Source organism: Pipistrellus kuhlii, unplaced genomic scaffold (assembly GCF_014108245.1).
Source record: "Pipistrellus kuhlii isolate mPipKuh1 unplaced genomic scaffold, mPipKuh1.p scaffold_m20_p_10, whole genome shotgun sequence".
Lineage (NCBI taxonomy): Eukaryota > Metazoa > Chordata > Mammalia > Chiroptera > Vespertilionidae > Pipistrellus > Pipistrellus kuhlii.
In genome coordinates this window covers 12,529,251-12,556,867 of record NW_023425405.1, presented here as the reverse complement: position 1 = coordinate 12,556,867, position 27,617 = coordinate 12,529,251, and the positions used below count along the sequence as shown (strand labels likewise).

The 27,617-nt window shown below is 36.9% G+C and overlaps 1 protein-coding gene, 1 non-coding gene and 1 pseudogene across 3 annotated transcripts in view; 1 reads left to right on the top strand and 2 right to left on the bottom strand.

The window, feature by feature from the left end:
• Positions 1–27,371, top strand: part of TMEM209 (transmembrane protein 209) — a 30,051-nt gene extending 2,680 nt beyond the window's left edge. Inside the window, exons 5-15 of one of the 2 annotated variants that reach the window (XM_036426969.2) lie at positions 40–278; positions 2,278–2,473; positions 10,055–10,230; positions 10,882–10,953; positions 13,291–13,387; positions 14,748–14,873; positions 15,755–15,852; positions 18,001–18,115; positions 18,210–18,307; positions 21,160–21,233; positions 25,897–27,371. In XM_036426969.2, the coding sequence (XP_036282862.1) occupies positions 40–278; positions 2,278–2,473; positions 10,055–10,230; positions 10,882–10,953; positions 13,291–13,387; positions 14,748–14,873; positions 15,755–15,852; positions 18,001–18,115; positions 18,210–18,307; positions 21,160–21,233; positions 25,897–25,951 (1,346 nt within the window). In that variant the 3' untranslated portion in view covers positions 25,952–27,371. The remainder of the gene's footprint in view (positions 1–39; positions 279–2,277; positions 2,474–10,054; positions 10,231–10,881; positions 10,954–13,290; positions 13,388–14,747; positions 14,874–15,754; positions 15,853–18,000; positions 18,116–18,209; positions 18,308–21,159; positions 21,234–25,896) is intronic. The other variant, XM_036426978.2, reaches the window with a different exon arrangement.
• LOC118712814 lies at positions 17,340–17,899 on the bottom strand (annotated as a pseudogene).
• Positions 19,671–19,772, bottom strand: LOC118714609. Its single transcript, XR_004986619.1, has one exon. It is a non-coding gene; the product is annotated as a U6 spliceosomal RNA (small nuclear RNA).
• Positions 27,372–27,617: the final 246 nt, after the last annotated feature.

Genomic DNA, 27,617 nt, shown 5'->3' with positions numbered 1-27,617 from the left:
ACACATTTTATTTGCCATTTATTTATCTATTTCTTCTAGTTGTACAGACTACTCCTCCACGTGACCTGGCAGCAACGCAGATTCCTCCCTCTCCACCTTCTTCAATTCAGGGTCAGAGTGTGCTGAGTTATAGCCCATCTCGTTCACCCAGTACCAGCCCCAAGTTCACCACCAGCTGTATAACTGGATACAGCCCTCAGCTACAAGGTTTATCATCAGGAAGCAGTGGTTCTTACAGCCCAGGAGTGACCTACTCACCCATCACTGGTTATAATAAGGTAAAGACTCTCTTCTCTTGGCCAGTCAAGTTATTTTAGAATTTGGAGGTACCTATACAATCTAGTGAGTTGAAATTCCTCATTTCATCAATGAAGAAATGGAGGAACAGTGGGTAATGGAGTTGCCCAAATTGCCTATTTAAAAGCCAATAATAAACCCAGATTTCCTAACACCTAGTTAGAAGTTTTTAAAAGTATTTTTGATTTTTAGAAGGAGAGGAAGGGAGAGGGAGAGACGAGAGAAACACCAATGTGCAAGCATATCGATTGAGCCCGAAACCTGACAGACCAGGCATCAAACCACTAACGTTTTGGTGCATGGGACGACACTCCAACCAACTGAGCCACCCAGCCAGAGCTATAAAGGATTTTATAGGAAAATGTTTGGTTAAATTTAAATAAAACAGGGACATAAAATTAAAAATTGATAGTATTGTCATTTATGGTAAAAAAAAATTGACATAACCATATATATACATTTAAACATTTGAAAATACATAAAATCTGAAAAGGGATTATGTTATCTGTGTGGCAAAGTTCTAAGTGTGACTTATTTTTTTCATACTTTTTATTTTTAAATATATTTTATTGCTTTTTCACAGAGAGGGATAGAGAGTTAGAAACATCGATGAAAGAGAATCATTGATCAGCTGCCTCTTGCACACCCCCTACTGGGGATGTGCCCGCAACCAAGGTACATGCCCTTGCCCGGAATCGAACCTGGGACCTTTCAGTCCACAGGCCAACACTCTATCCACTGAGCCAAACCGGTCCCGGCTTTTTCATACTTTTTAGGTTTTTTTTTAAACATGCATATGTTTTTTAAACAAGCATATGAGTTATATAAAATGTATAAAAATAGAAAAAAAATCCATATATTCCACTTATTCATCCTTCTTTCAACCCCTGGCAACAGCTGATGTTTTTATTGTCTCCATAGTTTTTTTGTTTCGTTTTTTTGAATCCTCACCTGAGGATATTTTTCCATTGATTTTTAGAGTGGAAGAGAGCAGAAAAGGCAAAGAGAAATATCAACAATGTGAGAGAAACACATCAATTGGTTGCCTCCCGCATGTGCACCAACCAGGGCCTGGGCTAGGGAGGAGTCTGCAACCGAGGTACATGCCCTTGACCGGAATCAAACCCCAGACCCTTTGGTCTGCAGGCAGATGTGGTATCCACTGAGCCAAAACAGCTATGGCTGTCTCCATAGTTTTGCCTTTTTCAGAATACCATATAGTTATCATTGTACTGTTTGTAACCTTTTCAGATTGGCTTCTTTCACTTAGTAATATGCATTTAGATTCCTTTATGTCTTTTCATAGCTCCTTTTAGTGCTGAATCATATCCCATTGTCCAGAGGTGTCACAGTTTGTCTCTTTACCTACTAAAGTAGGTTGCTTCCAAGTTTTGGCAGTTATGAATAAAACTAATGAATATCTGTGTGCAGGTTTTTGTGTGGACATAAGCTTTCAGCTCCTTTGGGTAAATACCAGTGAGCCGATTGCTAGATTGTATGGTAAGAGTCTGTTTAGTTTTATAAGAAACCACCAGATTGTCTTCCAAAGTGGCTGTACCACTTTGCATTCCCACCAGCAATGAATGAGAGAGAGTTCCTGTTGCTTCATATCCTAGTCAGCATTTGGTGGTGTCAGTGGTCTGTTTTTTTGTTTTGTTTTTTTTTAATATATATTTTATTGATTTTTCACAGAAAGGAGGAGAGAGGGATAGAGAGCTAGAAACGTCGATGAGAGAGAAACATCGACCAGCTGCCTCTTGCACACCCCCTACCGGGGATGTGCCCGCAACCAACGTACATGCCCTTGACCGGAATGGAACCTGGGACCTTTCCGTCCGCAGACCGATGCTCTACCACTGAGCCAAACCGGTTTCGGCAGTGGTCTGGGTTTTATTATTGGTGTATTACTCTTTGAAAGTCAAAAGCCAAGACGAGTAAATTTCAATTAAATAAAATAAAGGTTATTTTTATTTTGTATAGTTGGCAAATTATAGTCCCTCTCCTTCGTACCCGACCACTGTTGGGCCAGTGGAGAGCAGTGGATTGCGATCTCGCTACCGTTCTTCACCCACTGTCTATAACTCCCCCACCGACAAACATGACTACATGACAGACCTACGAACTTTGGATACTTTTCTCAGAAGCGAAGAAGAGAAACAGCATAGAGTTAAGCTGGGTATGTACATATATTTTTAGAACTAACATATATATGGTGTCAAATTTTATTTTTTATTTTTTTAAAAATATATATTTTATTGATTTTTTATAGAGAGGAAGAGAGAGGGATAGAGAGTTAGAAACATCGATGAGAGAGAATCATCGATCAGCTGCCTCTTACACATCCCCTACTGGGGATGTGCCCGCAACCAAGGTACATGCCCTTGACCGGAATTGAACCCGGGACCTTTCAGTCTGCAGGCAGACGCTCTATCCACTGAGCCAAACCAGTTTTGGCTGTTGAAGTCTTTTTTACTTATATACCTTGTGTAGCTTAGGAGAGAAATACATTTTGTTTTTATATTTTATGCAGATAGAGTTAAGTTCCAAATTTAAGAAGTAAAATAAAACTGAACAGAAATCTTGAACCTTTCATCTACATTAAAACTGAAGGCTTTTTTTTATATAATGTAAGTTATAATTTCTATTTAAAAGTTAAGTCTATCAAATGTTTTTAAAGTGATGGGTACAGCCAGGCTCAGTGATGTGACAGTTGTCTCCTCTGGGAAGGTCGGCGTGGCCTGGAAGGATGAAGGTCACAGCAGGGATTGACGCTGGAAGTGCTGCTGTTTTTCAAAACATTTCAAACTTATCTTTAATTTACCTTGGGAAACAATGTTAGAAAATGTTAATCTATTTGTGGTGGATTTGATTATTACAAAGTCAATTACTTGACACCAGATTAGGTTATTGAGCAGAGTAATGATTTTCCCCCTCAGGAACTTTCACAGAAAGCACATTAGGTGCTAAAGCATGGCCACAATGAGGAAGCCAGTTATTGGACCATGGCTCTTGTGTCACTTTAAATCTCGCATTGATTTTTAATATAATTTGGCCTGGAATTGCCACAAATGTCAGAGAAACAAATCAATATTATCTTGCTGTTTGTCAATGTGTGCTGTTTCTTTTAAATTTTGAAATATTTCAAGAATATTGAAAACTATAGGATAAAGTACAAAGAACAATCTATTAACCCTCTACATGTCTTTGTCATAGCCAGTTTTTCTGACTTCCATTTTTATTTCTTCTTTGACATAAAGGGGTTGTTTGGAAATACTGTTATTATTGATTACTGTTGCTTTTAATTTCCAAATATATGAAACGAAAGGCTTGTTTATCTTTTTTTTCTACTCTCTAAGTTGATTGTACTGTAGTTACAGATTCTGATCTGTACCCTATTGATTTTTTGATATTTTTTTCAGACTTGTTTTTAGGCCTGCTATGTGATTGCTTTTTATAAATTGGTTCTTGTTATATTGAAAAAAAATGCATAGTCTCAAATATTGGACTCCATATTTGTTTATTTAGTAAGCTTTTTGGTGGTATTCTTAAGTTCTTCATTAATTTTTGTTTGCTTGATCTATTAGTCACTAAGGAAGTGTGTTAAAAACTCTCATTGATTGTCTTTCAGTAAATGTCTCCTTGTAATTGTGTCAAATTTGCTAAGTATCTATGAGATTATGTTAAGTGCATATAAATTCAGAATTGTTAATATCTTTCTGGTCAATTACTCCTTTTATCACTTAGGCTTCTTACCTTCAAGAATATTTTGTCTGACATTAACACAGCTGTACTGTTTTCATTTGGGTAGCATTTTCTGGGTACATCTGTGTTTATCCCTATACTTTTAACACTTTGTGCCCATAGATTTTAGTTAAGTATTTTGTACAAATTAATTTGTAAATAATAAGTATTTTGGGGGGGAGCTACTTTAAGACTATACAAATATCCTCTTTCTCATCAAATTTTGACTTTCTAGTTTTAACATCCTTTTGAGATTATTTTCAAAATTAATTACTACTATTTGTTGTCATGGCTTTCTGTTTCTGTCATTCTTTTTAACATTTATACCTTATTTGTTTAAACTTTTTTTTGTGATAAGATATACATAAGATTTATCATTTTAACTGAATTTATTGAATTTTTAATTGAATTTATTGGGGTGACATTGGTTAATAAAACTATGTAAGTTACAGCCCAGGCCCAGTGGCTCAATTGGTTGGAGCATCGTGTATACAAAAGGTTGTGAGTTCAATCCCCAGTCAGCATGTATGGGAGGTAGCAGATCAGTGTTTCTCTCTCTCTCTCTTATCCTCTCTCACTAAAAAAATAAAATCATCTGGTAAGGCTTAAAAAAAATTACATAGGTTTCAGATGTACAATTCTATAATACATCAACTGTATATTGTATTGTGTATTCATCACCCCAAGTTAAGGCTCTTTCCATCATCACATTTTAACCATTTTTAAGTGTACAATTCAGTGGTATTAAGTATATTCACATTGTTGGGCAACCACCTTTCATATTTATTTATTGGCATTGTACTCTTAGATGAATCTTTTCTTCTCAATTATGTCATTTATTTTAATGGTTACATTGTTTCAGATTTGGCTAGTGGGCCTCTGACTTAAGTGTTCTTTAGACATGACATTATTCATTCTTGAGCACTTTTTTTTAATGTTTGTGGACCACAAGATATTTCAGACTTCTTTTGTGTTTTTCTTATTATCTAGCTCTGGAGTCAGTCTGTTTCCTAAGAGGACATAATTGTTTTTTAGTGAAAAATAATATTAAGAAATTAATATTTGGGTATTGGATATGCCATGTTAATGGGGTGTCATTACTCTAGGTCCTCTCAGCAGACAGTTAGGAAATATATCTATACTAGAGACCTGATGTATGGAATTCTTGTGGGGCGGGGTGTGGGGGGCCCTCTTGCAATCCGGGACCCCTCGCTCCTAACCACACGCCTGCTTGCTCTTTACCTCTTGGCTCGCCACTTCACTCACCAGCCATGAGCCCGGCTTCTTGCTGAGCGGCACTCCCCCTATGGGAGCGCACTGGCCACCAGAGGCAGCTCCTGTATTAATCTTTTTCCCCTGCTGGTCAGTGCACGTCATAGCGATCTGATGTTCCACTGTAATGGTCGCTGGACTTTTATTATATAGGTATGTACATGCACATACACATCTACCATCCATCTATATTAATCCATCAGTTGATTCTTCAATAACATGGGTTTGAACTGCATGGGTCCATTAACAAGTGTTTTGTTTTTATTTTTTCAATAAATATGTACAGTTCTGTAATTACATTTTCTCATAATTCTCTTTTTTTAAATATTATTTCAGAGAAGGTAAAGGATAAAAACATCAATGATGAGAGACAGTCACTGATTGGCTGCTTCCTGCACACCCTCTACTGGGGATCAAGCCTGCAACCCAAGCATATGCCCTTGAACAGAATTGAACCTGGGAGCCTTCAGTCCACAGGCTGATGTGCTATCCACGGACCTAGAGCTCTTATGATTTTCTTAATAGCATTTTCTGGTTTACTTTATTGTAAGAATACAGCATGTAATACATATAACACAGAGATAGGTGTTAATTAACTTTTTATATTATGGGTAAAGCTTCTGGTCAACAGGAGACTATTAGTAGTTAAGTTTTGGCAGAGTCAGAAGTTATAGATAGATTTCTGACTGGAGGGGTGGGATAGGTCCCTCTCGCCCCCAAATTGTTCAAGGGTTAACTGTATTAAAAACCTGGAGTTCATACTGATACTTCCAATTCCAACCCAGTCATACTGGGTTTATTCTAGCCTCTTCTCTCTTTCTGTATTTGTAACTTCTTTTTCCAGTAGTGAGAAACCAGGCACTCATGTACTCTTTCTCACAAAGCCACTTTTTTGCTAAAGAGCCACTTCATCCCTATATTGTTCACATGCATCTCCTGAGAACAAGGACATTTTCCTTTCTATCTTAAGTATTTTCAATATGATTATCATACTAAAGATACTACCATATTCACATTTCGTATACAGTAATACAAGACGTAGCTTTTTTCTCCCCTTTTACTAATCTAATTAAGTTCATGTATTGCATTTAGTTGTGATGCTTCTTTTGTCTTTAATCTAGAACACATGGTTTTTTGCATCTTTTATGACATTTACATTTTGAAGAGGTCAGGCTAGTTGTATTACACAATTGGATTTATGTGATCATTTTCTCATTAGATTTAGTTTAAATATTTTTTATCAAGAATACAACTTTGGTGATGATGTGTTCCTTTTAGTGTATGACATCAGGAGACACATGATACCTTGTTCCTTTATTGAGAATGTTAAATTGGATTATTGGCCAAGGTGATGGCAACCTGATTTCTCCATAATAGCTTTTCCCTTTTCTAATCCTCCTATTAATAAAAGGGTAATATGCAAAAAGACTGAAAGGCAGAACAACCAACCAATGAATCAAAGCATAATATGCTAATGATATGCTAAGGCTTCTCAACTGCTTGCTATGACATGCACTGACCACCAGGGGGCAGATGACTGGTAGGTTAGCTTGCTGCTGGGGTCCCACTGATTGGGACTGAGCGAGATGAGCCGGACACACCCTGGAGCCCTCCCGTGGTTCCTTCCCATTCCGATTGTGCACCAGTGGGTCCCTTAGCCTGGCCTGCACCCTTTTGCAACCCTGGACCCCTTGGTGGATGTCAGAGAGCTGGTTTTAGCCCAGGCTGCAGGCCACTCCCCTTGGGAGGGCACTAGATGCAGGGCTCTAGGCTGGTGAGCCTCTCCAGATCAGGACTAGTTGGACATGAGCCTGTGGCAGGCACAGTGGGGCCGGGATGAGGAGGAGCGGCAGGTAGGAACTGCAGGCGGTGTTGAACTACAGGTTTCGGCCTGATCCTTGCAGGCCACCCAGAGGAACCCCACCCATGCACAGATTCATGCACTGGGCCTCTAGTTTATAAATAATCTGTAGTGTGATTCTTTGAGACGGTGAATATACTGTTCCCTCTACAGCCTTTCAGCAAGTGGCTTTAGCTAACATCCATTGATTGTCATTTCCCAGGAAGTTAATATAGTGGTAGTTTCACAGTGGAGACTAATACTTTCATTTCTTCTACATTTAGTTGATTAGCATTCTTCTATAAAGAACTTTCTGTTTACCCCCGTCCCACAGTTTGTTCATTTTAGCCAGTTGAGACTCATGGTTGGTTCTTTCTTTAGCAATGTCTAAACTGCTTTTTAATTAACTGATTTTTTAATTCGTATTTTTTCAGCTTTATTTTGGCTTTCTTTCAAATATGCCTGATTTATTTTAGAGTATCTTGTTTTGTTTCTGTCTTCAATTCCTCTTCCTATCTCAAATCACTTTAAACATACTTTAACAAAGCTTCTGTCCAATAGTTCAGTTATATGACGTTCGTGGTGGTGAAATACTAACATTTTTTATCTTGTGGATTCTTGCTTTGAGCTTGTTTCCTTGTGATTTATCTTGTTTTTCTCTTGTGTTTTTGGGAGGCTCATCTTCAGTAGAGTATTATCTGTGCTTTTTCTATCATGGACAGGCTGGATGTAAGCCTTGTTTTCTCCTAGAAGTTTGTATATGACTCTGCCAGGTCCCTAAGGAATATCGTTAACTTTGAACTAACTTAAGTAATGTCTAGGCTTAAAGGATTAATCTCCCAACAGCTTAAGACACACAAGCTTCCTTGTTATCTCCTGGTGCCCAGTGGTCAGATTTTCTTATCCACTGAGAATGTGGCCTTTGAGGTTTCTGGCCCTATGCCAGGTGCAAGGGATAGAGGTTGGAAAAAGGTCTCAAGCCAACTCTCTACATCTTTGAGGCCTACATCTTCATTTGCTACTTCTTCCCAGTTCCCATTTGGCCAGTGAAATCCAAGCCGATAGGTTTTCTAAGACCTACAAAATTATTCAGAGCAGCCACAGTATAGCTTACACACAGGCCACTCTGATTTTCAATTCCCTCTTCATTTCTAGCCACTGGCTATTCCTCTTAACTTTTTACAAGCTCCATTATCCATTGAAGTTAAGTGTTTTATTTTAATAAACATTTATATGTATACTAGGGGCCCAGTGCATGAATTTGTACACCTTGAAAGGAACTCTGGGCCGTGAGGCTGCAGTGGGCACAGGGGCGGGTCTCAGCCCATCCTCCATGCCTCCACACAGCCCCTCCCACCATGGTCCTCCTGGTCCCCCAATTGTCCTCCCCTGCAGGCCTGAGTCCCCCCACCAACTGCCCTCCTCTGCTAGCCTTGTCACCCCTAACTTCTCACAACTGCCCTTCCCTGCAGGCCATCTTGTGTCCACCTGGGGGCAGGCATCTTTGACCACATGGGGGTGGCCATCTTATGTCTTGGAGTGATGGTCAATTTGCATATTAGTCTTTTATTGGATAGTACTAGAAGCCTGGTGAATGAAAATCATGCACTCAAGGGAGGAGGGGGGATCAGCCTGGATTGCAAGAGGGCACAGGCCAGGCCAACGGACCCCACCAGTGCATGATTGGGAATTGGGGCCAGAGAGGGATGTGGGAGGTTGGCCAACTGGGGAAGGACTATGGGAGGGCTCCAGGCCGTGTCTGGTCTGTCTTGCTCAGTCCCTATCAGCCAGACCCCAGCAGCAAGCTAACCTACTGGTCGGAGCATCTGCCCCCTGGTGGATGTCATAGCAAGCAGTTGAGAGGCCTTAGCATATCATTAGCATATTATGTTTTGATTGGTTGAATGGCTAACTGAAAGACCAGACACTTAGCATATTAGGCTTTTATTATATAGAATAATTACCTTTCACAACTTGCTGGTTATTCAAATACTGTACTAGGTGTTAGGGGGAAAAATACTCTTGCCCTCAAGAAGCTCACATTCTATTTGGAAAGAATTAAACCATGGCCCAGTGTTGCTTGGTTAGTTGGAGTGTTGTCCCATACACTGGAGGATCTCAGGTTCGATTCCTGATCAGGGCATGTGCCCAAGTTTGATCACTGGTTAGGGCATGTACGGGAGTCAACCAATCTGTGTTTCACTGTCATGTGGATGTTTCCCCTCTCTCTCTCTCTCCCTTCCTCTCTCTCTCAAGTAAATTTTTTAAAAAAGTATGTCCTCAGGTAAGGATTTAAAAAAGAAAGATAATTGACTTTAATGTATAATTACTCCCATAATTATAGTATTAAGTCCCTAAATGTAACTATTTACATTTCCTAGAAGTAAATTTTTCAGAAATGTGATCATCGGTCTCTTTTATTTCAACACAGGAATTACAACAGGATATGAGTAGACACAATATAGTGCAGGGAAGAGTGAGTTTAGTTGCTAGCCCAAAGAGTAGTTTATTAACAGGAAACTGCAGTTATCCCATTCAGAAAGATTTAAGCAAGGAACTTCCTTAGCCTATTTATTTCCTGAATAAATCTCTCTTTTTGTTTTTGAATCATTTGAAAGTCTTAGAGAATAAAACAAGCTTAATTTATAACCAAACAAACCACTTTCCACCATTTATGATTATGGCTCTTGAATTAATAGTGTTCAGAAATGTCCTTGTTAACTTTTAGCATAAGTAGTCCATGTTCTCGAAAGAAAAAATAATGTTAGGGAGGAGAAAAAGGAGAAGCGCCTGGAGGTGTCTTCCTTGGTTGCTGTTGCCTCTGTGCCTAGATACCCTGTGCTCATATACTAACTCAGATGTCATATGCCTACAACACACTGATACTCTGAATTATTATTGTAGGGAGCCCAGATTCTACCTCGCCTTCCACCAGTCCTACTTTCTGGAACTACAATCGTTCTATGGGAGATTATGTACAAACTCTAAAGAAGTTTCAATACCAGCTTGCCTGTAGGTCCCAGGCTCCATGCGCTAACAAAGATGAAGCTGATCTCAGTTCTAAACAAGCTGCAGAGGAGGTAAATGAAAAAAAAAAAAATGACTTAATATTTATAATTTACAGATTATTAGAAAGTCATCTTTTTTACTTCTGGAACCTTTTTTGTCCCTATAACTACACTCCACTTTTACTGGCTGACAACATAAGTCTGGCACATTAAAGAGTGGAAAGGCTCCTGTCTAACTCTGTACCTAAAATGGAATTATATTGCATGTTTTACTCTTTGTAACACATAGTTGTAACACATAAGGACATAGTTGTCCTTAGTATCCTGCCTAAAACATTTTTCTGCATTCATTTATAAAAAGATATCTCAAGTATCAATTTCTTTTTAACATAAACAGAACTCTTGCTTTTTAAATATATTTAGATTAGAACATTTGACAGTCTAACTTCATCAGTTTAACACCAAATACAGGTTTTTTATTTTGTTCTTAAAAGCAAGAAGGTTTTTTAATCATACCGACATAAGGAATTATAAAGATATATCTGCATGAAAAGCAACAAATGTGTAATTAAAAAATTATTACATATTAGAACATTATTGACATGTGTGAAGTTTTTTCTCCCAAAAGTATTCCAAATATTTTTGAGGTTGCAGAAAAGAATAACTGATTTCTGGCAAGATTTTTTCCTCACTGATAGTTCATTTTAAACATGTTTCTAATAGGTTTGGGCAAGAGTGAGTATGAATAGACAACTTCTTGACCATATGGATTCATGGACAGCTAAGTTCAGAAATGTAAGTCTGACATTACTCTTTGGACATTATTAGTGCCTCTTACTATGCAAGGTATGTTATTAGAATATCAATTAGAGATGTTAATTGTTAATTATACATCAGAATTAGTAAAAGTGCAATATGGGATGGAACATATGTAAGGATAAACAAGACATTTACCTGATGGTGTCCCTTTTTATTTGTTTGTGTGTGTGTGTGTGTGTGTGTGTGTGTCCATTTTTAAGGGATTTTTTACCCCCTCTATGTTGAATAGATAAAGGAACAATATGACCTCCTTCCCTTTTCCAACATCTCAATGTAATTTTTCAAAGAGCTTTTTTGTTAGAGCCTATTGTGTGTCTAGAAATGTGTGGGAAACAAAATGAGGTTCTTGGGCGAGGCTCGGTTGGTAGGAGTTTGTCCTGTATACCAAAAAATTTCAAGTTCAGTTCCCAGTCAGGTTACTTGCCTGGGTTGCAGGCTTGATCTCCGGTGGGGAGCATGGGGGAGGCAGCTGATCCCTGAATATATATCAGTTTCTTCGATTTTTTAAAGAAGAACCCTCTCTGTTTTTGGCCTGGAGGTTGGGAAGGCCAATTCTCCTATGTACAGAGCGCGTTAATTCCTTTGTTTCAGCCCCTGCCTTTGTCTTGCCTCTGTAGTACCTGTACATCCCAGGTTCTGCTGGGCACATTGGCCCCTCCTCCACTGCAGGTGTCACATGGATCTGTCGAGGCCACCACTTCTTCCCCTGTTTCATATTGCAGCAATTATTCATCTACAGCTCTTCATTTCTAGAAATATGTTGAAATTACTTCCACTCCTTTTGCATTCTTTTATCATAATTTAAATAGGGAATCAAGAGGGAGTGGCGAAAAATAGCAGCCTACTTTCTTGAACTAGAAGTCTGGATGACTTTTTTTTTTTTTTAACATATTTTTATTGATTTCAGAGAGGAAGGGAAAAGGAGTTTATAAACATCAATGATGAGACAGAACCATCAGTTGGCTGCCTCCTGTACCCCCTCCAGACTTGTACCCTGACTAGAATCGAACCCAGGACCCTTCAGTCCACAGGCTGATGCTCTATCCACTGAGCCAAACCAGCTAGGGCTGGATGACTTTTTAAAAGTAAAAATTTTTGCTCTGTCCTGTGTCCTCTGTGGTTAGAGTAACGGCCCACACACCGAAGACTCATGGGTTTGATTCCCAGTCAAGGGCACTTCGACCCCTGGCCCCTGAGTGGCAAGTGTGGGAGGCAACCAGTTGATATGTGTGTGTGTGTCTGTCTGTCTCTCTCTCTCAATCCTCCTTCCCTTTCTCCTTTCCAGTCTCTCTAAAAACCAATGGGATAGAATATCCTTGGGTGAAAACCAACAAAAAATGAAATACAATTAAATTAAAATAGATAAATAAAATTCTTGAGCCCAGCCCTGGAAGTATGACTTTCAGACTTTCTGGGAATGGGGCCTAGATCTCTCTCCTGAACCCTTAGATCAGTTTGTTTCATCGAAAGAGTAGCTGACAGCATAGAATGTGTTTAAATAAATGTTGGAAGTGTGAATGAGTGAAATGATATCCACACATAGGATTGTCTAAAATGCCAATATAAAGGCTTGTTGAGAGTATTAGCTTAGAAGAAATATAAGCACAATCCCTTATCTGAATTCCTTAGAATACCAGTGTTCTGAAATTTAGAATTTGGGGGAATTTTTTTTTTTTTTTTTTTTAAGGAATAGTAGACATTTATTTTATGAAACTTTTTTCATCCTTTAATTTTATGGTTAAACAGAAGCATGGAAACAAATGGTGGAAGCTTCTAAAAGCATACCACATAAAATGAAGAAGCTTAAATGAAAAAGAAGCAACACAAACCAGATGAGCTGTTTCCTTAGACAGTCTTCTCATTCCCAGAATTAGTTTGATAGTAGCCGAACAAAGTGGCATTTGAAATCACTAGTCCTAAAGTCATATGGTAATATTCACAAGCCAGTTTCAAATATAATACATTTGTTTTCTACGTGATTAGGGAATTGGGTGAGCCTGCTTTTAGCTTAGAATAATAAGCATAGAAAGAAAAATTTAAGAAAAACTTAACATACAACTGGAAGTCTCATATGTTCTTCAAAAAAACACAGGCATATGTGATTTAAAACTATAACTTAATCAACTTACACTCTAGTAGCATATTTACTTAACTCTGGACTTCAGGTAGCTGCTACTTCCATTCTCTTTCACTATAGTACTTTAATATTTAAAGTACACAACAATAAAAAAAAATCTTAGAGTCTTGTGAATAATTATTTGAGAAATGCTTTGGATTTACGTGTGTAAAATCTTTACCTCATTTTTTTCCTAGTGGATCAATGAGACAATATTAGTGTCACTTGTACAAGAGATTGAGTCTGTCAGCACACAGATGAGACGCATGGGTTGTCCAGAGCTGCAAATAGGAGGTATGTGAAAATAGAGCCCAGCATTTGATTTACCTTCAGTGAATCTGCAGGTGGGAATTTCTTCTGTAGTGGACTACTTAACAACTTCCTTTATTACCTTGAGGTGAAGGAAATAAAACTAAATCTCTATAATACAGGGTTTCTTTTCAATATTAAGGTTTATTGAAATATAATTTACTTACATATAGTTCTTCAGTGTAAGTCTACAATTCAGCCCTAGCCGGTTTGGCTCTGGATGGAGCATCAGCTTGTGGACTGAAGGGTCCCAGGTTCAGTACCTGTCAAGGGCACATGGCCAGGTTGTGGGCTCGACCCCCAGTAGGAGATGTGCAGGAGGCAAGCCCATAATGATTCTCTCTCATTGTTGTTTCTATCTCTCCCTCTCCCTTTCTCTCTGAAATCAATAAAAGTATGATTTAAAGTATAAAAATAATAAAGTATATATATAATTCAAAGGTTTGAGTTGTACAGCCATCACAATAATTAATCTTAAGAAAGCCACATACGCTTTAGCAGTCACCTCTGCTTTCCACCACCACCCATTCTCCAGCCCTAGGCAACTATCAGGCTTCTTCCTGTCTCTATAAATAGACCTCTTCTGGATATTGTGTACAAATGGGATATGCAATATGTTGTCCTTTGTGTCTGGCTTCTTTCTTTAATAATGTTTTCAAGTTTCATCCATATTGTAACGTGTGTCAGTACCAGCATGATGTGCTTTTTAAAAAAGAACAACATTGCTTTATGACTACAAAAGCAGTATACAGTGTTCAAGTAGAAAATTAAAAAAAGTACAAAAATACACAAAGAAGAATATTACTTACCATTCTGCTTCTAGCAATAACCATTATCAATTTAGTCACACCAATTATTTTTTAAGAAAATACTATGATATTAACTATATATATTAGTTATAAGTTATCTTATAATTTAAGAACATAAAAAGTATATATTTAGGAATTGAGGAACTATGGTACATATATATGTATATGTTCCTAATTAAATTGGAGTTGTCTTATGTTTTTTCCCCTTGCTCTTTCTATTTTGTTAAGTATTGTCCAGTATTATTTTTATGGCTGGACTATATTTCATATTAGTTGTTTATATAGCTTCCAAATTGGATCTGGCTGATTCTTTGGGAGGTGGAAGGAGGAGGGGAGGAAGACAGAGAGATAAATAGATATCTGTCCACCTTGTCAGAAATGATAAAATAAATTGTAAGTAGATAATGCAGATTGTTAAGATAAACTATTATTGCTGTCATTTATTCCTTTAATATTTATTGTAGGAAGAGCATTTTAAGTAATTTTTAGAGATCCAAGTTAAAAATAATGTGTTTGGTGTTTTTTATTTTTAACAGAGGCTAATATTACCAGTTTGAAACAAGCTGCTCTGGTCAAAGCTCCTCTCATTCCAACTTTGAATACAATTGTGCAGTATCTAGACCTTACACCGAATCAGGAATACTTGTTTGAAAGGATCAAAGGTAACTATTGCTTTGAAGAGGGGGGGAAAATGAGTACTTTTTCACTACCTTGAGATTTTATAAATAAAGGTAACAAAGGATCAAAGGTAACTATTGCTTTGAAGAGGGGGGAAAAATGAGTACTTTTTCACTACCTTGAGATTTTATAAATAAAGGTAACAAAGGGGGAAAAAATTTTGAAAAAGCTTAAAAGTATCACTAAGTATGATCTTATGTTTTATAAAAATACTAGAGACCTCAGTGCATGAAATTCATGCATGGGGGTGGGGGAAGGTGTCCCTCAGCCCAGCCTGCACCTTCTGCAATCTGAGATCCCTCTCACAATTCAGGACTGCTGGCTCCCAACTGCTCACCTGCCTGCCTTCCTGATTGCCCCTAACCGCTTTTACCGGCCAGCCTGATCACCCCCTAACCACTCCTCTGCCAGCCTGATTGATGCCTAACTGCTCCCCTACCAGCCTGTTTGCCCCTAACTGCTCTCCCCTGCAGGCCTGATCATCCCTAATATACAGTTCATATTCAGATTTCCCAATTGTCCAAATAATGTTATATACCCTTTTTTTTTTTTCCTAACCAGGAATAAAGTGTAGGTGCACACATTAAATGTATTGTTTAATCTTCTTTTGTTGTCTCTAACAGTCTTGCCACCTTTTACTTACATGACATTGACTTTAAGAATCCAGAATATTAGTCTTATCTCACATTTTGGATTTATGTAATTCTTCTGGTATTTAAGTTAATCTTTTATATTTTGTATTTATGTTATGGATCTTTTAATCAGGTTTTTAAGATGATATGCTTCTCTTATTATAACCCCTTAGCCGTTTTTCCCTCATTTTTGCATAGCCTTAGCTTTTTAAATTTCACCTTTGTTGCTACAGAACTTTCTCAGGGAGGCTGTATGAGCTCATTTCGATGGAATAGAGGTGGAGACTTCAAAGGACGCAAGTGGGATACAGACCTGCCCACTGATTCTGCTGTAAGTCTGCAGTTTTATTTTTCGTTGTTTTCCAGTGTTTTTTTTTGTTTGTTTGTTTTTGTTTTTTTTATTGCTTTTGGAGAGAGAGAGAAATACCGATTTGTTGTTCTACTTATTTATGCATTTATTGGTTGCTTCTTACATGTGCCCTGACTGGGGATCAAACCCGCAACCTTGGCATATCAGGATGATGCTTTAATGAACTCCTCCGCCAGGGCCTTTTTTCAGTTTTGTTACTGGCTTTATGTGTTTTTATTTTCCCATTATCAATATTAAAAAGAATTTGGAAACTAAAGTAGAAATAAAAAATTAAAATTGTACCAGCATCTTAACCCAACAAGTGTTACTATTTTGGTCTACTTTTTTCCCTTTACTTAGCTTGTAATATTTTTTAATGTTTGATGTTGTTGTTGTTTTTTAATCACAGTTGTAATCACGTATATAAAATGAGATTTCTTGTTTTTTTTCACTTTTGCAATATTTAAGTAGGTTTTTCATTATTACACACTGTCATTTAACTATTCTCCAATATTAGACTTACACATTTGAGAGAGGTGATAAAGGAAGGAATTGTTTTTCTATCTTAAATAATATTGCAAGGAATATCATTTGAAATTACCACTTTAAGAAAGATTCCTTGCCCTAGCTGCTTCGGCTCAGTGGCTAGAGCTTCAGCCTGTGGGTTGAAGGGTGCTGGATTCAATTCTGGTCAAGGGCACATGTCGGGTTGTGGGCTTGATCCCCAGTAGGGGTGTGTAGGAGGTAGCTGATCAATGATTCTCACTCATCATTAATGTTTCTAACTCTCCCTCTTCCTTCTTTGAAATCAATAAAAACAAAAATAATTTTTTTTAAAAAAAAGAAAGATTCCTAGTAGAATTAGATTTGTAGATCAAAGATTATAAAAATTTGGGTCATTTAAGAGTTTTTCAAAATCATGTTATTTTTTAATAGTGGCTTTATGTGAAAATTATGTTTTAAATGCTGATATTCAAATTAAGAATTGAATAGATATGTATTTTATCTTGGTTTTGCTGCTCACTAGCTATATAGGTGTGAAATATCTACATAACAGAAAATTAGGAATGTCTTTTATCTTTTCATTTAACAGATTTCATCTTAAAACCACTTGAAAGCATTTTTGCTAATTCTCTCTTTAGGGAAAAACACAGATTTTTTTTTTTTTACACATAAAAGTTTAGCTTATTAATTCTCTCATAAAAAATCTGCACATTCACCACAGATAAAGTCACTGAAGAATCTTTACTTTTTTTTTTTAATATATTTTATTGATTTTGTACAGAGAGGAAGGGAGAGATAGTTAGAAACATCGATGAGAGAGAGTCGATCAGCTGCCTCTTGCACACCCCCTACTGGGGATATGCCCGCAACCAAGGTACATGCCCTTGACCGGAATCGAACCCGGGACCCTTCAGTCCCCAAGCCGACGCTCTATCCATTGAGCCAAACCGATCTCGGCAGAATCTTTACTTCTTTTTGTCAGCACCAACATTGGCCTTCGCAGTCCCCCTGTCTTTATTCTGTTCTTGTGTTCCTTTCTGTTTTCTAGAGGTCTTCTCATGTAGGCCATGTCTTACAAGTCTGTGTTTGGGTTTGTTGTTTTGTTTTGGTTTTTTTTTTTTGCATAATCCAAGGAATCATACATAAATCATGCCAAAGCCAGTTGTCTTGCCACCACCAAAGTGGGTTCTGAATCCAAACACAAAAATTAAAAAATAGTACAACCTAAGTAAAGGGAAGGAAAAAATAGACCAAAATAGTAACACTTGTTGGGTTAAGATGCTGGTACAATTTTAATTTTTTATTTCTACTTTAGTTTCCAAATCCTTCTTAATATTAATTTTAAATATTACTAATCTAGCGTGGTCTTATACATTTTGGCTAGTTTTTCCCGAATTTCTGTTTGGGGTACTGTTGCCTTCCCAGGGTGAAGGACGTCAATGACCATTTGCTTCCTCTGAAGCAGTCTGTTAGTCATGAACTTCCTGGTCCAGACAGTTACTGTGTCATTTATGATGAAGACTGATCATCAAGCAGCCAGGAAGGAAAAGAACACAGATGTTTTTACAGGCTCCATCTATGACAGATTTTCATGCTGATTTTGAAAAATTGTTTTCTCATTTTTAGATCATTATGCATGTGTTTTGCACCTACCTTGATTCCAGATTACCTCCACATCCTAAATACCCTGACGGAAAAACATTTACTTCTCAGCATTTTGTTCAGACACCAAATAAACCAGGTAAAAGCCTCTCCTAAAAGAATGAGTTGAACTTTTTACATGAAATGCATCTGGTGATTTTGTTTGTTTTTCATGTAGCATATTTCCTTTACAGATGTGACAAATGAGAATGTCTTTTGCATTTACCAGAGTGCTATCAACCCTCCCCATTATGAGCTAATCTACCAGCGTCATGTCTACAATCTTCCAAAGGTACTTCTATATGTAGAAGCTGCTATTATATAATGTCACAGATGACTTGCTTTGATGATGTTTTTAAAATTAGAATCTCTTGTTTATGGAATAGGTAAACTTTTTAAATTAGGGAAAATGTGTTTCTTGCATCAACCCATTGTTAACTATAAAATATATGTTTACTAGAGAAAAGTATAAAGAAAAAAATCACTCATTTTATTACTTATAGGCAACTGTTAACATTTTGGTGTATTGTTTTCAGTAAATTTCATTTTGCTCTTTCTTTGTACTTGTTCTTTGTTAATCCTCACCCGAGGATATTTTTTCCATTGATTTTTTCAAAGAGACTGGAAAGGAGGGAGGGAAAGAGAAACATCAATGTGAGAGAGACACATTGGTTGGTTGCCTCCTGCCTGTGCCCCGATTAGGGCCCAGGATGGAGCTTGCAACCCAGGTACTTGCCGTTGAGTAGGAAGTGTTCCATATTAAAAACAAACAAAACCCTCGACAGAACAGTAAATTAGTACAAATCCTCAGCCCTTAATCCTTGGACCAGTGTTCTAACAACTGAGAATATCAGCCAAGGCTTGCTCTTCTTTTTTATGGGTTGAAATCATTTATGTAAATGATTCTAAAAATTACGTTTATAATTTTCATACCATTAAAAATTTTCATTAAAATACTTAAAAAAATAATTTTCACTTTTATTTATTTATTTAACTTAATATATTTTTATTGATTTCAGGGAGGAAGGAATAGGGAGAGAGAAACATCAATGATGAGAGAGAATCATTGATCAGCTGCTTTCTACACGCCCCTACTAGGGACTGAGTCCACAACCCAGGCATGTGCCCTGACCTGGAATTGATCCCGTCACCTTTTTTTTTTTTTTTTTTTTTTTTTAATATATCTTATTGATATTTTACAGAGAGGAGGAAGGGAGAGAGATAGAGAGCTAGAAACGTCAATGAGAGAGAAACATCAACCAGCTGCCTCTTGCACACCCCCTACCGGGGATATGCCCGCAACCAAGGTACATGCCCTTGACCGGAATCGAACCCGGGACCTTTCAGTCCGCAGACTGATGCTCTACCACTGAGCCTAACCGGTTTCGGCGATCCCGTCACTTTTTGGTTCATGGTTGACGCTCAACCACTGAGCCACACTGACTGTGCTCTAATTCTTAATTATCATAAATATGGCTGAATATTCATCTTTATATGTATAGTTATCTGCACTTTGGGTAATTTCTTTAGCTCAGAGTCCAAAAGTAAAATTCTAGGTTATAGAATATTTTCAAGGATTTTAAAATAGATATCAAACTACTTTATAAAAAAAGGAATTGTACTAATTTACACTTCTGTCGAGGGTTTTGTTTGTTTTTAATATGGAACACTTCATCAATTTGTATGTTACCGTGTGCAGGGTCCATGCTAGTCTTCCCTGAATCGTTTTAATCTTGGTACATGTGCTTCTGAAGCAAGCATTACCCAGGTATTTTAGTTTTGATTGTAAACATCAGTTCTTTTGATGACTGTTGCAATTATTTTTATGAGTGCCTTCACTAAGAAATTTTTACATTGACTGTAATTATAAAATGTGTTCTCCATCAGATTCCCAAGGAAGAATATTAATTTCATTTTTCAAATTTAATATTTCAACTTTCTAAAAGTATAAATATTTTGGGCCCTTGAACTTCCTTTGAAATATTTTTTTTTAATATATTTTATTGATTTTTTTACAGAGAGGAAGGGGGAGAGAGAGCTAGAAACGTCGATGAGAGAGAAACATCGACCAGCTGCTTCCTGCACACCCCCCACCGGGGACTTGCCCGCAACCAAGGTACATGCCCTTGACCGGAATCGAACCTGGGACCTTTCAGTCCGCAGACCGACGCTCTACGGCTGAGCCAAACCGGTTTCGGCTGAAATATTTTTTTTAAAACGCTGTTTTAAAAATTATTTATCCTTAGATTCTTGAGTAAAAAGACAAGACCAGAAATTACATATCATTGCTTGATTTTAGGGCTAGCAAAATGTTGGCATGTAGTCACTTGTAGATAAAATTTATGTTTAACCTTATATTGTCATTAACATAATTGAAGTATGATTAAAAAATTTTTAATCCTCATACTTTTGTTTATGCTGTTAATTTTTAAAAATATTGATTTTTTTACAGAGAGGAAGGGAGAGGGATAGAGAATTAGAAACATCGATGAGAAACATCGATCAGCTTCCTGCACACCCCCCAATGGGGATGTGCCCACAATCAAGATACATGCCCCAGACCAGAATCAAACCCGGGACCCTTCAGTCCGCAGGCTGACACTCTATCCACTGAGCCAAACTGGTTTCGGCTGCTGCTAATTTTTAGATAGAGCATTTGTGTGTATAGGATGTAGGGGCACCAGCCTAACAATAGCTCCATTCCAGGCCGTTGTAAATGCTACTTTCCATGTGTAGAAACATCCCAGTCTGTTTACTTTCTGCTCATCTTTCAGGTCTCAACTTAAAAATCTCTTCCTCAAGAGGCATTTCCTGGTTCACCTGGGTCAGGCCCACATGTGTTCTCCTGGCATCTTTCTCCTCCCTATCAGAACATTCATCACACTTTTTGTAATTCTGAATTTTCTGTCTGCCTTTTACTAGACTTTAAGCTCCTTGATTTAATGGATCCTCTCTGTCTTATTCACTGCAGTATTCCCACTTCCCAGCCCAAAGCAGGCAGTCTTTAATGAGTGAATAAAATACATGGAATTACATGAAATTCTGAGTTTGTAGAATGTGAATTGATAGGATCTGCATTTACCTATCAGGCTGAATCTTTTGCTTTTATTTTAAATCTTGCTGTCTTTTTTGTCTTCGTTCCAGGGCCGAAATAATATGTTTCATACATTATTAATGTTCCTTTACATCATAAAGACAAAAGAGTCAGGAATGCTTGGGTAAGTATTTGTGCTTTAAAAACACAAGTACTTAATTTATTAACTGATTTTCTTTCTTTTAAGATTTTACAGGAGTTACAAGTGATGACTTTGGGAAGTGGGTTTGGGTAATACAGGGAACTGCTTATTTCTGTTATTAATTTTTAGCACTATATGATCTATTAAATTATGAGTATGTATTCACTTTGATAAAAGTTAAAAAAATATATTAAAAAATTCCCTTCAGAAATGGTAATTTCTAGCCATGGGTGGCTCAGTTGGTTAGAGCTTTAGACATATTTTAAGTTAACAATGAAGTTTTAGTTTTTATCTTTTTGTTTTGTTTTTGTTAATCCTCACACAAGGATATTTTTGCCATTGATTTTTAGACAGAGTAGAAGGGAGGGAGAGAGACAGAGAAAGAGAAGCATCAATATGAGAGAGATACATCAAGTGGTGGCCCTGAATCAGGCCGGGCATTGAGTGTGCAACCAAGGTGCGTGCCCTTGACTGGAATCAAACACAGGACCCTTCAGTCTCCAGGCCAACACTCCAACCACTGAGCCAAACTGGCTAGGGCTAGTTTTCTATTTTAATTGAAAATTTATCTTTTTTTCTGTCGATCCAAATTGACATTTAGATGCATAAATGATTTGCCATGATGGCGTGAATCTTGTGTTAAGTGCCATATACAATTTGTCCTATGCATAAAAATGTAAAAGCTTTAAAAGTACTCAATGGAACAATAATTTACTCAAAGGCCAAAATCAAATTGGTACAGTGCTTATCTTTTAAGTGTACAACTTATATGTAGAAACGAAACATTTTTTACTAAGACTAATTTATGTTTTATTTTTTTGTTTTTTAACCAAGGAAAATAATTTTGAATTAAATTTAAAGTATGGTTGCTTTTTTTTTTTTTTTTTAATATATTCTAAAATAATGAAATAGTTAAAAATGTACAAAACTTTACTATCTGCCGGACCGCGGTTTGGCTCAGTGGATAGAGCGTCGGCTCCTGCGGACTGACAAGGTCCCGGGTTCGATTCGGGCAGGGCATGTATCTTGGTTGCGGGCACATTCCCCAGTAGGGGGTGTGCGAAGAGCAGCTGATCGATGATTCTCTCTCATCGATGTTTCTAACTTTCTATCCCTCTCTCTTCATCTCTGTGAAAAATCAATAAAATATATTTAAAAAAAAAATAAAATAAAATAAAAAAATAAAAATAAAAACTACTATCCTGTAACTTAAAGGAAATAGCAAGTGGCTCAAATATACTCTATTTGGAATCATGCCCATAAATCAGCAGATTGATCCAAAAACATTTTCAATTTAATGTCACATATCTGTGCCGTTACTAGAATAAGATGAATGTTTTACTTCCAAAAGGGAAAAAAATCTAAACAGAATTGACCACATAGTAATTTAAGTGTTCTGTTCAGCGAAAGATACCATAAATAAAGTTTTAAGTTAAATGTCAAACTGAAACAAAGCATTATAGTTGCAATACATATAGCAAATCTAAGTTAATATTCATCACATATAAAACATGTAAGTTAATAAGAAAAGAAAAATACAGAAAGTGGTCAAAGACACAAAAGACTTTTTCATAGAAAATGTGCAAAATAGTTAATAAACATGAAAAGATGCTTAGTCTCATAGATAAGTTCAAATTAAAACATTTTTCTATCAAATTGAGATTTATCATTTGCAGTGTCAGTGAGGATATGAAAAAATAGGCAAATATGGCTGGTAGAAATTATTTTTTGAAGGGCATTTTTTTAAATATATATTTTTAATTTTTATCAAACTGAATACATACTCAGCTGGAGGAAGGTAAGAGATTAACCGAAGGACTTGTATACATGCATATAAGTACAACCAATGGACACAAAATTCTGGGGAGGGTGGGTTTATATGGGAAGGGGGGGCAATGGTAAAATATGTACACAGATACTAATTTAATAAAAAAAAGAAAAAGAAAAAAATGCATACTCATTACGCTAATAAAAGAAATATGCAAATTGACCATACCTTCATGCCACCAACCAGCCAATCAGGAGTATGCAAATTAACCCACCAAAGATGCATGCGCAGGCACTGAGCAGCCAGGAATGGGACACTTGTGTTGTCACCATGGTGCTGCTGCAGTTATTCCAGGCCTCTGGGTAGCGTGGGAAGGTGGAAAGGCAGCTCCAGGCCAGAGCAAAGGCGATGCTGCTGGCAGCCAAGGGAAGGAAGTCCAATTCTTTCATGAATCGTTGTGCGTCGGGCCTCTAGTAATTAATAAATCATACTAACAATTACTGACAGAAATAAGCAGTTCCCTGTATTACCCAAGCCCACTTCCCAAAGTCACCACTTGAAACTCCTGTAGCTTTTCATTTTGATATTACTCCTATGATTTCAAATAATAGAGGTGTGCAACTCTCTCTTGATTCTTCAGTGTTGGACATAGTTAATAGATTTCTTACTCTGTTAGATGAGTAACTTATCTCTTATATAGATCTAGTAATAATTAATGTCGTTTTCTAATACTTTTTTAAATCGAATTTATTTAAACAATACAACAAAATTTAATCAACAATATAGTTGCCGTTGTTTTCTACTACTTGTGCCCAACGCTCAGGAAGCATTTTAATCCCTCTGTTGTAAAATTCTTGTGATTTTGATGCAAAAAATTCGGTCAATGCATTTTTGAGGCATTCTTCATTATTAAATTTTTTTCCAAGAAGAAAGTTTTGCAAAGAACGAAACAAATGGTAATCGGAAGGGGCAATATCAGGAGAATATGCAGGTTGAGGGAGAACTTCCCATTCCAACTGGCGCAGTTTTTCAGCAATGATTCTTGCAGTATGCGGTCGTGCGTTATCGTGGTGAAGAATTACGCCCTTCCGATTAATCAGCGCGGGTTCTTCTTCTCTTAAAGCTTGGGCTAACCTTTCCAATTGGGCACTATACACTGCACTTGTAATGGTTTGATTAGATGGTAAAAGTTCATAATGAAGAATTCCTTTAAAATTCCACCAAACACACATCATCACTTTTTTCGCATGCAAGTCAGGTTTTGGCATGGGCTGCGGAGCCTCATTTTTGTCCAACCATTGAGGCCGCCTTTTCAAATTAACATACAGCACCCATTCTTCATCTCCGGTAACAATTTGCTCTAAAAACGGCAAACAGTTTTGACTAGAGAGGAGCGAACTGTAAATCGTGACTCTTTGATTACTTACGGTTGTTGTCGGTCAACTCATGAGGAACCCATTTTCCAAACTTTTGGACTTTGCCAAGTGCACGCAATTGATTGGAAATTGTTTTTTGTGAACAATTTAAAGTTGTCGCAAGCTCTTGTTGGGTAATTTGAGGATTTTGCACCAAAAGAGCTTGAGGAGCTTCTTGATCAAAATTGGACACACGGCCTCGACCACTCTTGTCATCTAACGAAAAATTTCCCTTGCGAAATTTCTCAAACCAACGCTGGCATTTTCTGGCGCTAACTGCATCTTGACCAAGAGCACTACAGATGTTTTTTGCAGCCTCACTTGCTTTTCTTCCTAATTGGAACTCGTAAAGCATGCAGTGCCGAATATGCTCTTCATCCGCCATCTTCTTAGCCCTAGTTTTGCAACAAAAACCAAACCAAACACAAACTTTTTCAAGCAAAACTTGTTAATTGCACTTCACACGTTCTGTAGATACCACGTGTTTGAAGGTTATGTCAATACAAGTCAACGCCAAGCAAGATTTTAAACAAATGTTTAAAAACGACATTAATTATTACTAGACCCGATAGCTCTCTTCTCTTCATACTTTAAATACAGTTAGTTATATTACTCTCTGGAGTAGAAACCAATTTTTCTTTTTGTTAATCCTCACTCAAGGATACTTTTTTTTCCCATTGATTTTTAGAGAGAGAGGAAGGGAGAGGAGATTGAGAGAAACATCGATGTGAGACATATCAACTGGTTGCTCCCATATACATGCTCCCCCCCCTCCCAACTAGGGTGGGAATCAGGCCTGCATGCAAACTTGCAATCCATGCATCAGTGTATGGGCCACTACTTACCACTGAGCAAATTGGCTAGGGCAATTTTTTCTTTATTTTTTAATATATTTTTTATTGTTATTATGTTGGTATTACAGATATCTCCCATTTTCCTCCATTACCCCCTCCTCCCAGCCTCTACCCACCCCCAGTGACTTTTCTTTTTGATATGTGAAATATGGTTTAGTTTAAGCTATATTAATACGTATCTGCAAATCCACTAAAGCATCTCTAATATTGGAAAATTTCTAATTCAAGTCAAATAGGTAAATTTCTCTAAGAAGCCTGTCTCTATATTTTTCATTTAAAAAAATTTTATTGACACATTTGATTTTACCTACTAAAATTATCCTATTAACTCTACCTAATATAATAGTTCTTGAGGCTCACTGAAAAATTAACTTTCAACACTATAAATTCATTTATTATAAATTTGGGTTTTAAGCACAATTAAGAAAGTAATTACTGTTACTAGAATTCACCTGATAAACGATGTGTACCATATTATAGAACACTGTTAAAAATGTCATCAATAAAATGATAGAAGAAACCTTATACTCTGTGTTTTAGTTATATGAGAAAAGACCTTCAATGCTTGACAATCAGTGCCACTAAACTTTTTTCTTTTTTCTTTATAGGAGAGTTAATCTTGGTTTGTCTGGTGTGAATATTTTGTGGATTTTTGGCGAGTAGTTGGTCATTTAATTCCAAACTTTTGGACTTTTATTTAATCATCTCTGAGTCACCACCTCTTTTGCTTTATGACACGTGTGTATGTTACAGACTCTTTAGACTTAATGAAAAAATGGCTATTTTGGAAACTTTCTTGTGAAAGTATGTCCTATATCTTCAACAACAGACATTATTCCTGTGTGTGTATTTTTTTTATCACATTTCAGATTTTTCAGTTGCTTACAAAACTGCAACCCGTCAGGATTATTGTTAACCTAAAACAGTTGCAGTCCCCCTTAACTAAATAAATATAAGTCCCTTTTCATTGTAACTTTCAAATAAGAATCATCTACCTGATACTTCCCCGCAAAAATTGACTCTTCAATTACATTATTTAGTATGAGTACTTAAAAAGAAACAAGCAGATTGTCTAACTTTTTTAATCTCTATCTTTTCACAGTGTTTGGCAAATCTGCCTAAGGCATATTTTAAAAATGAAATCAGCTTCTAAGTAATGTATTAATTAGTTCATGTGTATTTTTTAAACTTTATGAAAGAAGTTTGACAGTATTGTGTTTAAAAAGTCAACTCTTTGATTAAATTTAGCTGATAGAATTAAACTATTTGGGTCTTAGTTAAGAAGCTGAAGATACCAAGAAAATTGCTTTGTTTTTTGTTTTAATCCTCTATATGTTGTTGTATTTTGATTTTAGAGAGAGGAAGGGAGAGGGAGAGGGAGAGAAACATCAATTGGTTGCCTCCCATACATGCCCCAACCAGGATTTAAACAGGCAACATGGCATGTGCCCTGACTGGGAATTTGACCTGGGACCTTAAGAGCATGGGATAATGCTGCAGTCTGCTGAGCCACCCTGGCCAGGGCAGCTTTGGTTTTAATAACTCAAGTCAAATAGGGAAACTTTTCTAAGAGGCCTACCTCTATATCCTCCACTTTAAAAAGTTTAATTCCATGATATTGTATGATTTTAAGGGTTCCCTGTGAGATCATATGATATGTTTAAATCTTTTAGGTATTCAAAATATCTGGTGAATGAGAAGTTACCAGGTTTATAAGTTTTGCATGATTTTTTTTAATGTGTATATGTAGTACCTCTAAGGCCAGCCAACAATTGCATATATTTTCTGGATTGATGCTTCCATCACCTGAAAATAACTAAAACCAGTATCTTCTCAGTAACTGCATGTCAGTATTTTATGTGTAGCCATTTTGTATAATTTTGTAAATTTTCTTTTTTTTTTTTTAACTTGTGTCTGTTTTTTAAGTTTATGTTTACTGGAATGGTGTTTCTTTTAACTGTTTTTGATATATGTTAATATGTTTGCTATGATATTTTAGAGGAAAATATTAATTAAACCTGTTAAATATGAGGACATGTTAAGATATGTCTATTTTTTTAATAAATCTTTATTGTTCAGATTACAGTTGTTCCTCTTTCCCTTCCCTCCCCCCCCAATAGCTCCCCTCCACCTTGTTCCCAACCCACCCCATTCCCTTACTCCTGCCACTGTCCTCATCCATAGGTGTATGATTTTTGTCCAGTCTCTTCCCGCAACCCCACACCCTCTTTCCCCTGAAAATTGTCAGTCCACTACCTTTCTTATTCCCCTGATTCTATTATATTCACCAGATTATTCTGTTCATCAGATTTTTTATTCACTTGATTTT